General features: G+C 48.6%; 1 protein-coding gene across 1 annotated transcript in view; it reads left to right on the top strand.

Moving 5' to 3' along the window:
* The window catches only part of LOC119453900 (TATA-binding protein-associated factor 172-like), a 195,623-nt gene that overhangs the window by 120,321 nt on the left and 61,787 nt on the right, over positions 1-13,515 (top strand). Inside the window, exon 23 of the mRNA XM_049667068.1 lies at positions 1,582-1,698. Coding sequence (XP_049523025.1) covers positions 1,582-1,698 — 117 coding nt within the window. The remainder of the gene's footprint in view (positions 1-1,581; positions 1,699-13,515) is intronic.

The raw sequence follows: 13,515 nt of genomic DNA, 5'->3' as shown, positions 1-13,515 counted from the left end.
TTAATATTGGTAATAAGCTAATGTTTACAAGTTTTATACGGATGATAAAACTACTATTCTTACTTTGTATAGCTGTCTACTAATTTGCTATCTCAATCGATACTTCGGCTGTCGGGCGAAACTACGACTTTTTTTCACACATAAGAATTTAAATAATATTGTGTGCAGTGCAGCACTGCTCGCATTTCTCAATTTTTCCTTTTTTCCGGCTCTTGAGTTTCCCGGTTCTTGCGTTTTTTTTTTTTTTACGGTCCCGTGAAAAACGTATCAGCAGGGTTCTACTGTAATTGTTTCGAGCAAGTTTATGCGGACAATTGCCTGGAGTAGGCGAAATCGGCAACATAAGATCTAAAAAAAGTCATCGTAATCTAAAAACAATTTTTTTCTTGTCAATCTCTGCTGTTGCAATTATGCGGCTGTGTATGTATCTAAAGGTTAATGATCATTAATATAAGTGTCCCTTAAATGGCATGTGTTCAGAGCAAGCTTTATTAAAAAAAAATCGGGCATCTTTCCTCCTTACAATGTTGCGACCGCGGTGTTTTACGAATTTTATTGTTCGCAGGTTGGCAGGTATGCTTGTGCATATTTCACTGCTCAGTGTTGCCATAGAAATGAGTATAGTGGTGCTACTGTGAATCTTGAGTGTTAAGATGCACATGCTGTCTTTTTTTATTTTCTGAGGTGCTTGCGAATGTTTTATTTTGGGTTTCGGACCTACACTTGCGCAGCCAAGCAAAGACAAGGATGGCATGGACAGGGTCAAAGCTGAGCTCCAAGGAAATTTATTTCTTGCAAAAAAGGAATGTAAGCTGACACACAGTGAAAGTAGGTAAAATCAGTTAAGGACCCATCAAAAGAAGACTGTAAACAAAGAGAAACAACATCCATGTCACATGTGCAACATCAGATCAAATCACCTAGTCAAGTTGAAAGATCACAGGACGTTTGGGGATGTGTACAAAAAGCCTTTAACAGGTGAAATTGGATCTATGCCCTCTACAAGTGGCGGAGATAAAAATAATCCAAGTCATTGTAGTGCAATTGAGCTGATTTGGATAGCACATCCTCATGTGCTTGCGGCCAGCTTTTATCAATCTCTCATCAGTCCAATAGTCCATGGATAATTTCACTGATCTGTCAAAGTGCTATCTTGCACCACTACTTGTCATTCAAAAAAGCTGTTCACATTGATTGAAGTGGGATCTCAAAGCCAAACTATGGCCAGGCCTTGATCTCAGCATTAGCACGTGATTGGGTGATCCTCAAGGTATCGCAAAAGGACTGAAATGTATCTAATGAAAAAGTGCTTCGTTAACAAAGCTGAAGAAATTGGAGGTCAGAAATAAATTGAAAACGTGGACACAGAAACTGTGAAACCGACATGGTGATAGCAAGAGGAAATGATTGCACCGGGCATTGGGACAAGAGTGACACCGAGTTCTCTTATCAGAATGAAAACAGATGCTGTGCTAAGCCTAATCAGTGATGCAAGAGGAGCGATTCGAAGAGGCTCTTTGCCTTCCCCTTTGGTTGTGAAAGTGCCGTTATGTGTAACAGACGCCTTCCCTTCTTGTCCAGTCTGCGGAGAGGGCGCCGGTGCGGCGCTCAGGTTCGGTGTCGGGCGGTCGCAAGGGATCCCTGCAGGCTGCGCAGTCGATTGAGAGCGCGGATGACTCCAACAGTGCGGAGGATGAGGTTTGTGTTGCAGTGTCTGGCATCGAATGTCCCGTTTTCCACTGTGAGTGTGTCAAAAGTGGTGAGGCTTTAGCTGGTGTTCGGTTGTGCACGATGGGTTGCCCTTTTAAAGCGAAAGTTTCTTGCGACTCCTCCCTGACTTTCCTGACTGCTGCTGCTGTCTTGCTGAAACGTGTCACACTTGGTTGAATTATGCCTCTATCGTGCCAGTGCCAACTAGCTCATTGAGATGATCGTCACGTATTGTATTTATTGTATTTATTCGAATCTAGGCTGATAGTTTTTTTCAAATAATCATATACGAAACTCCAGGGTCGGCTTAGATGGAAAAACGCGCCAGTTTTTAACTGAAACTGATAAAAATGGTGTATAGTTAGCACCATGTAGAAAAGTGAGTATCGCAGCCGCTACTAGCCACCCCAGTAGCTAACTGCAGTACACGAGCGACGTCGCCATTTTGACCCGTGCCGTATCAGTAGTATCGGTATGGTGTGGTATCGGTGCGTGGCCTGGCGTTAGTGTAATGGCACCAAACAGGTGATGCCACTATAGTGCCGCTTTCTAACGAATAGTTGTGCTAGCCGTAGAGGCATCGTCAAACGTTCAAGCCGGGCTGGACTTCGGCATCGATAAGAAAAACGATTTTAAAAAAATGTTCATCATTGGAGGGGCCACGGGCGATGCTTTTTGCGTGCGCCACAACGAGGATGGCATTTACCCAGGAACTTTGATTGTGCGCAGCTTCAAAAAGTGCAGCTCTAATGCGCTTGATGGTACTGAATATAGTGCACTGTTTTGAAGATGACAGCTCTAAGGAAGATATTGACAAGGCTAGCAGTGATGATGACGTAGAATGAGCTCGGCATGTTCATATTCAATAAATGCTGTTCTGATTTTGTGAACGCTGTGCCCACTTTTTTGTTCGGCCTACATTCAAGGTAAGTTTTTTTTTTTTCTGACTTTGGGGAGTCGGCTTAGAATCGGAGTTGGCCTGGATTCGAGTAAATACGGTATGTTACATTGCGTAGCACAGGTGCACTAGATCACATTCGTGCACGCCAGTTCCCTTAGAATGAATGGGGCCAATTTCATAGCATTTGATTAACCACTTCACGAAGAAAGCATCACTTCACATAGATTCGAAGGTGTATGTTGGATTTGTGTAATTTTTTCTTTCTTTCTTGAACATGCTAGACTGGCGCACAGAAAGAAATGTTTACGTCAGTATCAGACCATGCCTATCAATCGAAGATATTCAAGAGACGTTAAGGTGGTTCCAGATTACCAGACTACGTAATGCAGCAAAGCATTACTATGTGGTGATAGAAGTTGTGGGGATACAAGTTCAGTGCTGACTATTTCAGGATTTTCACGTCAGCGGCGCTGGCTAACACTCTTCGAGCTCATCTTGTACACTCTAGCAACTTCCCAGCGAGATTGTGCCATGATAGCTAGCTTGTACAGGCAGCTCTGTTTGTGGGGCGCATTTGCATCGCTATTGGCACTAGTTTTATTCTTTATGTGCTACCTCATGCCACGAATGTCACTAGCCTTGTACAAGCGGTGACCTTTCTGAAGAGCAAACACAAGAAAATGCTTTTTCCAGTACGTCAGGCCTTAGAAACCGCAGTGCGAAATCACTGGAAGCACAGTGTGTGCTTTCGCCCCGTCGTCCGCTTCACAAACCAGTGCCCTTACTGCTGCCATTCACAGCGCTGTTTGCCCACGTGCTGCTGGCGCCTTACGTCTCTGAAGTGTTGTCTCATTTGGATTTATGAGCTCGGATTCAGTATGTCGCTAAAGCGCAGCAACAGGCAACAAAAGGTTAATGGGTAGAGTACTGTGCACATAGCGCAGATGGTGTGGGTTTGGTTAACTTTTTGTCCGCTTTCATTTCCCTTATTATTTCTACATTTCGGTTAAACATCGCAGTCAACATTCCCTATGCTTTCTCTAACCTCATTGTCTGTCTGTACCGGTAAGTCACCATTACACATTGATGGAACAACTGCCCCATTTGCGCCTAATTGCTGCAGCTCGCACCACACTGCCGTGAAGCTCATTTCTGGAAGTCGCCACTTGGAGGTTAGCTCAGTTGCACATAACTGCCTAACGCAGTGCTGCACATTCGTCCTCTGTTCAATGAGCTTACTTTAATTCAAACTCAATTTGATTGGAACAAAATTTTGGGAACGTTTAAATTATCGCGATTCGACTCTATTAAAAATTTTTTTCCGATGAATGAAAATGTGAAAAATTCCTAGCCAAACATAGATTGCTTTGATGTATAGATATATCAGTGCCACAAATTTCAAAATACCGAATATTTAAAAATAACCTTGAGGGGTCCGACAAAACTGGTCGAATTATCCAGCGGGTCATTTGGCAATAAACAACATGCACAAAAAAAAAAAAAATACCCCGGAAAACATTGCTGATTCATTTGGCAGTACTTGCCTGATTAGAACCCAGTCAAACACACACACACTTTCTATGTGCAAAGTAGAAAATTAAGGTAGAAATAAAATTAGAGCTCCTAAACAAAGTAGAAATCAAACTTGCACTCAAATATTTATTAAGAAAAATGCAGCATGCCCCCAATTCATGAAACATACCAACTTTACATTCGCAAAGTAGGCTTATTTACACATTATGTCCATTGTCGTAACTCTCAGAGAGTGTGCGATTGCAGTCTATTATTTTCGGTACTTTTCTGGTGTGACTACAGGTCCGAAACAGCATTACTCGAAGCGACCACTGCTGCCATTTTGATTATCTCGCAGCCTCAAAGTGGGGCTCTCCCGCAACGATCCGCTGGCAGCCGTAGCCATCACCGCAGCAATGCTAGGCATCTCTGTGTTGATGTTCGCCACCAAGCTTGCTGCTGTTTGGTGCCACACTTCTCATTTGAAGGGTTTCGCCACTGTCAGCAATGGCATTGACTCCGCCTTTACAATCCTTGTTGACGGCTTCGAAGCGTGGAAAGCACGTTGCGTTGCATAATGCTGGTTACCTAAAGTCAGCTTTGCCGCAATAAAGCCCCGTTACGGGGTGAAGTCTATCAAGAGTAGAAAGGGGCAACTGGCAGGGGACACAGTATGTATTTGTTGATAACACACGTTTGCACTCGCTGTCTCCTTTTACAGGACAGGCACTGATACGCCTAATAAGTATGCAGGCAGGCCTTCGGAGGTCTTTTTGGGCATGCCTGTGGCGATTTGAGGCTTTGTGGGCAGTAAAAGGCATGCATTCATTTTTTCTGACATTTTCACGGCCCCTATACTTCGTTCCATACATAGCAGTCAGTGCTGTGGAAGCTAGAGAGACTTCTTGCAGTGGCTTCATTTGCACTTGGATACAGTTCGATGTTTTTTGACCGCAATTGTGTGCAACTGTTTTTATGTAGGCTCAGTATTGAATGAAACAAGTTTTTATCTTTAGAAACAAACACACTGTGGTAGACGGCTGCTAATGCGTTGTTTTAGATCATTTTAGATCATGTTTATTTTTGTTCTTTTCAGTTTCTTTTATTTGCAACCCGTCACGAGGAGCCGCACGTGCATGCTCGTGCGAGCGAACGCTGTTGGCACGCAGCGAAGCATGCACTGAACATGCACAGTGATAACTTTTCTTTAGCTTTTCTTGTCTTGCGTAGCTTCCACAGCGTTGACTGCTATGTATGGAACGAAGTATAGGTAGTGTGAAATATCGGTTGTTGACTGCACTGTAATTAATCATTGAGCTACCATTTTCGCTTGGAAGTTTTCCTATGGCAGGCTGAAAATAGGCATTTTTGGCAAGGGATGGTGTGTGTTGGACGCATTCACTGTCTTCCTAAGCCCGGCCAAGACACACGCTGCGATTAAAGGGGTCACAATTAGGGTCACCATTGGGTTCAGGGGCATGCTTGCTGGGGGTTATTCTGTAAATGTCCACCTGGTGGATTGTCCACTTTGGCCGGCACTGATTGGCTTGAGCTGCTCAAATGATAAGGAGACTGGGTGTAGGCAGCTGCCTCCTCCTTTTTCGTACCCCCGTCCCATTGAATCATCAGTTCATCAGCCACCGAAATGGACAGTCCACTATGTGGACACTTAGCGAGCACCCCTTCCAGACCTTTCAGGCTTGAATTATCTGGTGAATTCTAATTTTAGGATCGAAATAGCAAGATTTTTGGCCCATGGAAATCTATGGGCGTCGGCCAGAACCTTCGGTCAGGATCGAAGTAACCAAAAGATCGAGTTTACCGCAGTCGAACTAATGGAAGTCTACTGTAATAGTAGCATGTGAAAATAACCAACTTGTAATGCAAAGTATCGCACACATTTTCGACTTGCGAAGCTATGAAAATTTTGGTGCACCAACATCTGTAGAAAATATTCCTAGACAGCTGATTTACAAATCCGTGGCAGCCCTATCGCCATTGCCCATAGTAATGTCAGCTTCCCGAAATGAAAAATAATCAAATTGGCACCGTTGGCACAGCATGATGGTACTACAAACCGCGAAGTTGAGATCGCACCCATTGCATTGTTCACAATGGCGACAATAGTGAAGGATTCAAAAGAAAAATCGCCTATGAAAGGCAGGTTCACTTAAACGCCACCTGAAACTTACATCGATCTCAGATATGTGAACAATGTAAGGGCTCGTTGCGCACTTTACTGACTGCCACTTTAGTGCATTTAGATGTAACGGGTCCGACCACTCCAGGCGCATTAGGTACACTCTGAAGAAGCACATTGCGGCATGGGGCACAGTTGGCACTTGCTGAAGCATCACTGTGTTGTGATCACTGTAGCTCTACAGAGTCGCGTTTCATGCTGCTGCAGGTGGAACAGGCACAGAATTGTGCCACGTAATCTCGCTGTCGGTGACTCTCGATATGGTGTTTAAAGTGCAGCCAGCCACACACTCGCGTAGTGTTACAGATCTGAGGCCTGTACGAGCTGTGCGCGCACCAGGCGAAGATGACTTTTTTACATATGGAGCCACGCTCTCATTCTATTTTGTGGAGACCTTGTCATCTGCATATACACATTTGTGGATGTACTGCTTTCAAATGTTGCTGATTCCTCTTGTCAGATTCATTTTTTTAATGCGAATTTACATGTTTTTTGATACATCAATATTTCAAAATACCCAATGATTTTTGGCTGTCCTAAGAGACTTGTTATAGGAGATTACACAGTGTAGTGTCGTGCCTTCGCAACAGATGGCACTGCCGACGTGACGCAGGTCACATGCGACAGATGGCGCCTTAGTGCTCGTGTGTGTGTATATATATATTGCCACCTGTAGGTAGTGGGTCGAGGGCAAGAGTGGGTCGAGCCCAAGAGAACAAAGAAGACCGCGCGCGCCTCTTCCCTGCTCGAGGCAGCCCCGACGGTTGCGGTTTCCAAGAGCCAGCTGCTATACGGTTTATAAAACCTTCAAGACTACTTCTCGAGGCTCGTGACAAACTGGTGGAGGTAGTGGGTAAGTGTCCTCACGGATGTTGCAGACCCCTCCAAGGATCCGCGCTACGAATCCACTGCCTGTCGACACTCCCGTGCGTCGGGCCAGCCGCAGGATCAGGGGATTGTCCTCAGAAGTCGTCGACTCTACGGTTCCCACCACATCAACCGGTATGACAAGCGCTTCCCTTCAAACCGCCCCAACCGGTACGGGAAGCATGATGTCGAACTGTTATACACTTGAGAGCCCACGGATCCCGAAGACGTTTCATGGCACATTGTTTGAAGACGTTGAAGACTGGATGGTCGACTTCGAGCGCGTGGCCTCCGTGAATGAATGGAACGACACGGAAAAACTCAGACACGTCTACTTCTACCTGGAGGATGGCATGCGTACGTGGTTTCAGAAACGCGAGGAGTAACTGACGTCGTGGCGCGAGCTTTGTCGTCAGCTTTTGGAGACATACACCAGTGCTGATCGACACGAACGAGCGGAATGTGCGCTTCAGGCCCGTGTCCAGTTGCCAAACGAAACTGTGACCACGTACGTCGAAGACATGACTCGCCTCTTCCGACGAGCGGATCCAAGAATGACGGAGGAGAAGAAGTTACGTCATCTGATGCGCGGGGTCAAGGAGCAACTCTCTGCTGGCCTCGCATGGAGCCCTCCGAAGACGGTTGCGGAGTTCTTGTCCAAGGCCGTGACCATGGAAAAGATGCTTCTGCATTGCTCGAACCTTTATGAGCGGCAAGCGAACAGCATGTCTGCTGCTGACATTTTCACGGCCATAGGAAGTAATGGTGACTGTCTGCGAGAACTCATCCGCTCTGTAGTGCGTGAAGAGTTGCAAAAGGGCGCTGTAACACCGCGCCCTACGGTAAGCTCCATAGCGAGCATTATCAAGGACGAACTGCACCAGGCGCTCTGTGACACCTTGCCTCCTGCTAACGCTGCGGCAGTACCTCCTGAATACCACCGTGCGACCTACGTGGAAGCCCTGAAGGGCCCTGCTCCCTCTCCGCTGCTGTTCGTTCGTGCTCCTCCTACGATGTCAATTCAGTCGGCGCAGCGGATATCATACTACGACGCTGGGTATGCACTGCCGCCGGTTGTTCATGCCGCTCCATTTGCCCATCGTTCAGAGCAAGCGGTTCACTACGTCGATGACAGACGGCCGCCCCCTCGGAAGTCGGATGTTTGGTGCATACCCGATCATTGGCCTCTGTGTTTCCACTGCTGTGAAGCTGACCACTTGTATCGCCAGTGCCCATACCGGTGCTTTAGGATTCGCGGCTTTTCCGCATACTCGCTGCCGCCCCGATACGGCCAGCGACTCCGAGACATTCAGGAGTACCTCTCTCAGCAGTGCTTGCCACCGCCTGCCAGGCGGCAGTCGCGATCGCCGTCTCCGAGACAAGTTTCACCTCTGCTCCAGCGCTATTCTCCTGAGCGGTCGACCAGTTCCTGCCGGGAAAACTAACTGAGACGATCTTTGGGGGCGAGGTCGCTGACGGTCGAAGCGCTGAAGACCTCCGACGGATGCAGTTGCGGAAAGATACCGATCCGCCATCACCTGCAGCTGAACGGGACGACCGGCTTTCGCTCGATATACCAGTGACTGTTGACGGTTATGCCGTTAGTGCTTTAGTGGACACCGACGCAGACTACACGATACTTAGGGGGAAAATAGCAACGCAGCTGAAGAAAGTGATCACGCCCTGGCATAACTCGCAGATTCAGACGGCTGGCGGCCACGTCGTTACTCCGCTGGGCGCCTGCACGACTAGAGTGGAGATTCAAGGATCTACATTCGTAGCGAGCTGCCTTGTCTTACGTGATTGCTCTCGCGACGTTATTCTTGGGGTTGACTTCCTGCAGGAGTACAGCGCGATTATCGATCTGCAAGAGCGTCGTATCACTTTCTCTGCCGAACGAGCAATCGACGTGCAAGACGGCCAACGGCGCGACGACGTACTTCGTGTTTCGGCAGACAGTGTAACGCTTCCTCCACGAGCCAGTGTCCTCGTCGACGTCAGATGCTGTGGCTTACGCGATGGCGAAGCGGTGACCGAAAGTAACTTGGAACACCTACTGAAGCAAGGTGTTTGTGTGGCTCGAAAGTGTTATACAGATTCGTGCTGGTCATTCGCAATTGCTTGTTACCAACTTTAGCTACGAGCACTGACACCTGTTCCGCGGCACTTCGTTAGTGTTTGCAGACGCAGTAGCAAACGTTAACTGTTTCACGTCAGAAGTAGTGGAGACAGCAGACACGTTTCTGGGCCATCTCTACATCAATTCTGAACTGTCCACCGAGAGCCAGACAGCACTGCGAAAGCTCTTACTTGAATTCAGGACCTGCTTCGCACATTCTTCCAAGGTATGCCAGACTTCATCACTAAACACAGGATCATCACGTAAGAAGACGCACGCCCGATACACCAGCAGCCTTACCGCGTGTCGGCAAAAGAACGCGAAGCCATACGTACGCAAGTTCGGGAGATGCTTGAAGATGGCGTCATCGAACCTTCCAACAGCCCATGGTCGTCTGCGGTCGTTCTTGTCAAAAAGAAAGGTGGAACGCTACGCTTCTGTGTCGACTACCGCAAGCTCAACAACGTGACTAAATAGGACGTGTACCCGCTGCCACGTATCGCCGACTCGTTAGATAGACTATGGCGTGCCCACTATTTTTCTTCTCTCGATTTAAAATGCGGGTACTGACAAATCGAGGTAGACGAAAGCGACCGCGAGAAAACAGCCTTTGTGATTCTAGATGGTCTCTATGAATTTTGAGTGCTTCCTTTTGGCTTGTGTTCAGCCCCGGCTACTTTCTAGCGAATGATGGACACTGTCCTTACTGGACTGAAGTGGCAGGCCTGTCTTGCGTACCTGGATGATGTGGTCATCTTCTCTGAAACGTTCGAGCAGCATCTTCACCGCCTACGGAGTGTGCTAGAAGCCATCTGATCGGCAGATCTCACACTTAAGCCCGAAAAGTGCCACTTTGGTTATGGAGAGCTCAAGTTCCTCGGGCATGTAGTAAACGCCAAAGGGGACCGACCCGATTCAGACAAGCTTGCCGCTGTGGCCTCGGTTCCAGCTCCTGCTGATAAGAAGGCCGTCGGGCGCTTTCCGCGTTTGTGCGCCTACTGTCGCTGGTTTATTAAAGGCTTTTGGAAGATAGCGGAACCCCTGACACGCCTTACAAGACACGATGTGCCATTTGTGTGGCATAATGAGCAACAGGCGGCTTCTGCTGAATTACGACAGCGCCAGCAGTCAGCACCCGTTCTTGCACATTTTGACGATGATGCTGATACTGAGGTGCATACCGACGCCACTAGCATTGGCCTTGGCGCACTGCTCGTCCAGCTTCAAGATGGAGTGGAAAGAGTTATATGCCAGCCGCTCCCTGTCCCGTGCCGAGGCGAATTATTCGACTACGGAGAAAGAGTGCCTCGTCGTGTGGGCGATCATCAAGTTTCGCCACCTATCTCTATGGTCGTCCCTTCAAAGTAGTGACGGACCACCATGCCCTCTGTTGGTTGGCAAGCATGTGCGACCCTTCCGGACGACTGGCACGGTGGAGCTTGCGGCTACAGGAATTTGACATGACCATCATTTATAAGTCTGGCCGTAAGCATGAAGACGCTGACACGCTGTCCCGCGCACCCATTGATCCTGCCAGTCAGGAAACAGAGGATGATGACGGCTTCTTGGGCGCCATTAGTTCGTCGGACTTGAGCAGACGGCAGCGTGACAACGCTGAGATTCGACCGATCATCGATCATTTAGAGGGCCACGACACAACCATACCACGCCGTCTGTCCCGCTCGCTGACGTCCTTCTTTCTGCGAGACAACGCGCTGTATAAGAAGAATGCTTATTCGACCAGCCGTGCTTACCTCCTGGTGGTTCCAAGGGACATGCGCGACGACGTCCTCTTCGCTTGCCATGACGAAGCGACATCTGGCCATTTAGGCTTTTCAAGAACACTCGCTAGAGTAAGCGAAATGTACTATTGGCCCGGGCTTTCGGGAAGCGTCAAACAGTACGTTAAAGGCTGTAGTGAATGCCGGCTCCGCGAGACACCATCCGTTAAACCGGCTGGCTTACTCCAGCCAATTGAAGCATCTCACACGCCTTTCGACCAAGTCGGCATGTACATTCTCGGACCGTTTCCTCTGTCTGCCGACGGCAACAAATGGGTGATCGTGGCGACGGATTATTTAACACGCTATGCTGAAACGCAGGCGATCCCACGAGCCACGGCCTCAGAGGTAGCGCAATTCTTCATGCGCCACATCGTCTTGCGTCACGGTGCTCCCTCCACTGTAATAACAGACAGAGGGACAGCATTCACAACGCAGCTTATGGACGAAGTTTTTGAATTAAGCAACACCAGGCATCACAAGACGACCGCGTACCATCCGCAGACCAGTGGACGCGACTGAATAAGACGGTCACAGATATGCTCACAATGTACATCGACGTCCAACACAAAACATGGGATCGGATCTTGCCTTACGTGACCTTCGCGTATAACACCGCCATGCAAGAGACGACGCGCTTCACGCCGTTTCGCCTTCTCTACGGTCGCGAAGTCCAGACGATGGTGGACGCTACGCTGCCGTGTCAAGACGCTGACCTATTGACAACTGACGCCGAGGAATTTGAAGAGTGTGCTGAGGAAGCTGGGCAGCTCGTGCGGCTGCATATCAGCCAGCAGCAGCAGGCAGACGCACGACGCTACAACACCCGCCACAGGGATGTGTCCTACAACCCCGGGGACCAAGTTTGGGTGTGGACGCCCGTTCGCCGTCGTGGCCTCTGAAAAGCTGCTGAGCCTGTATTTCAGTCCGTAGGAAGTGCTGCGCCGCGTCAGTGACATAAACTACGAAGTTGTTCCAGACACATCGCAGACACGGAGTAGGACACAAAGACAATCGAGCTCAGACATAGTTTATGTCGTGCGCATGAAGCCGTACATTGCGCGTCCATAACCATTTTTTTTTCTTTTTGTAGTTTTTTTTCCTCTCATTCCCTTCTTTGTTTCTACTTTTCATTTATCTTCGGGAGCTTGTTTCTTCGTTCATTGACTGTGTCGGCGTGACGTTTACTTTTTTTGTGTACTTTCTCTTTGCCTGCCTTCTTCTTCTTTGTCTTCTACGCCTATTCTTTTTTAGCATCGAGGCGATGCTTTTGTTCGGAAGGGGGGATATTGCCACCTGTAGGTATTGGGTCGAGGGCAAGAGTGGGTCGAGCCCAAGAGAACAAAGAAGACCGCGTGCGCCCCTTCCCTGCTCGAGGCAGCCCCGATGGTCGCGGTTTCCAAGAGCCAGCTGCTATACCGTTCATAAAACCTTCAAGACTACTTCTCGAGGCTCGTGACAATATATATATATATATATATACGACGAGGGTGGGATGCTAGGAGTCTCTGTATCTTCGTGAAACTTTCTTTAGCGGCGTCGTCCCAGTCGAACGTGATGTCTTTGCGTAGTAGGCGGCGCATTGGCTCTACCTCATCTACCAGTCGTAGGACGAACTTGGCATAGTATTCAACTAGCCCTAAAAAAGAGCATAGCGTGGCTGCATCTGTAGACGCAGGAGCCTTAAAGGGACACTAAAGGCAAATACAGTAGAACCCCGCTGTTACGTTTTTCACGGGACCGTAAAAAAAAAAAAAACGTAAGAGGCGGGAAACGCAAGATCCAGGAAACAGGAAAAATTGAGAAATGGGAGTAGTGTTGAACTGCACACAATATTATTTTAATTCTTACGTGTGACAAAAAGTAGTTTTGCCCGACAGCCGAAGTATCGATTGTGATGAGCTATACAAAGTAAGAATAGTAGTTTTATCATCTGTATAAACTTGTAAACATTCGGTTATTAACTAATTAACAAACATGGTGTCATCGCCCACAGGCAAACATGAACACATCACACTCGATGAGTGCGGACACGCGCAGTTAAGCGCCGCTGCAGAAGCGAGCGAAGTGACCTTCGTGCTGTTGTCTATCGCTTCATCCCAAACTGAGCGCCGAGAACACGCAGCACGCACAAAGCCACGAGCCGCCGACGCACCTACACTGCGTAGAATCTGCCCCCACGCAGATCGCTTTCAAGATAAGGCCCGCGAGACCGCGTGCGCGCCGCCGCGATGCCAGAGCACAACGCTGCCCGATACCCCCCCCTCGCTCCCTCGCTGGTGGCTCGAGCGCAACGGAAGGAGGCGCGCCTCCTCCCTGCTTTTCTTTCGCGCGCGAGACGCGGTCGTCGGCTCCCCTCGCACGCTTTCACTCGCACATTCAGAATACGGCCGCGCGGCTTCCCTCGCACGCTTTCACTCGCACA

This window comes from Dermacentor silvarum, chromosome 5, assembly GCF_013339745.2.
Source record: "Dermacentor silvarum isolate Dsil-2018 chromosome 5, BIME_Dsil_1.4, whole genome shotgun sequence".
Taxonomy (NCBI): domain Eukaryota; kingdom Metazoa; phylum Arthropoda; class Arachnida; order Ixodida; family Ixodidae; genus Dermacentor; species Dermacentor silvarum.
Note: the sequence above shows the minus strand (reverse complement) of the source record. Positions and strands in the feature narration are given on the sequence as shown.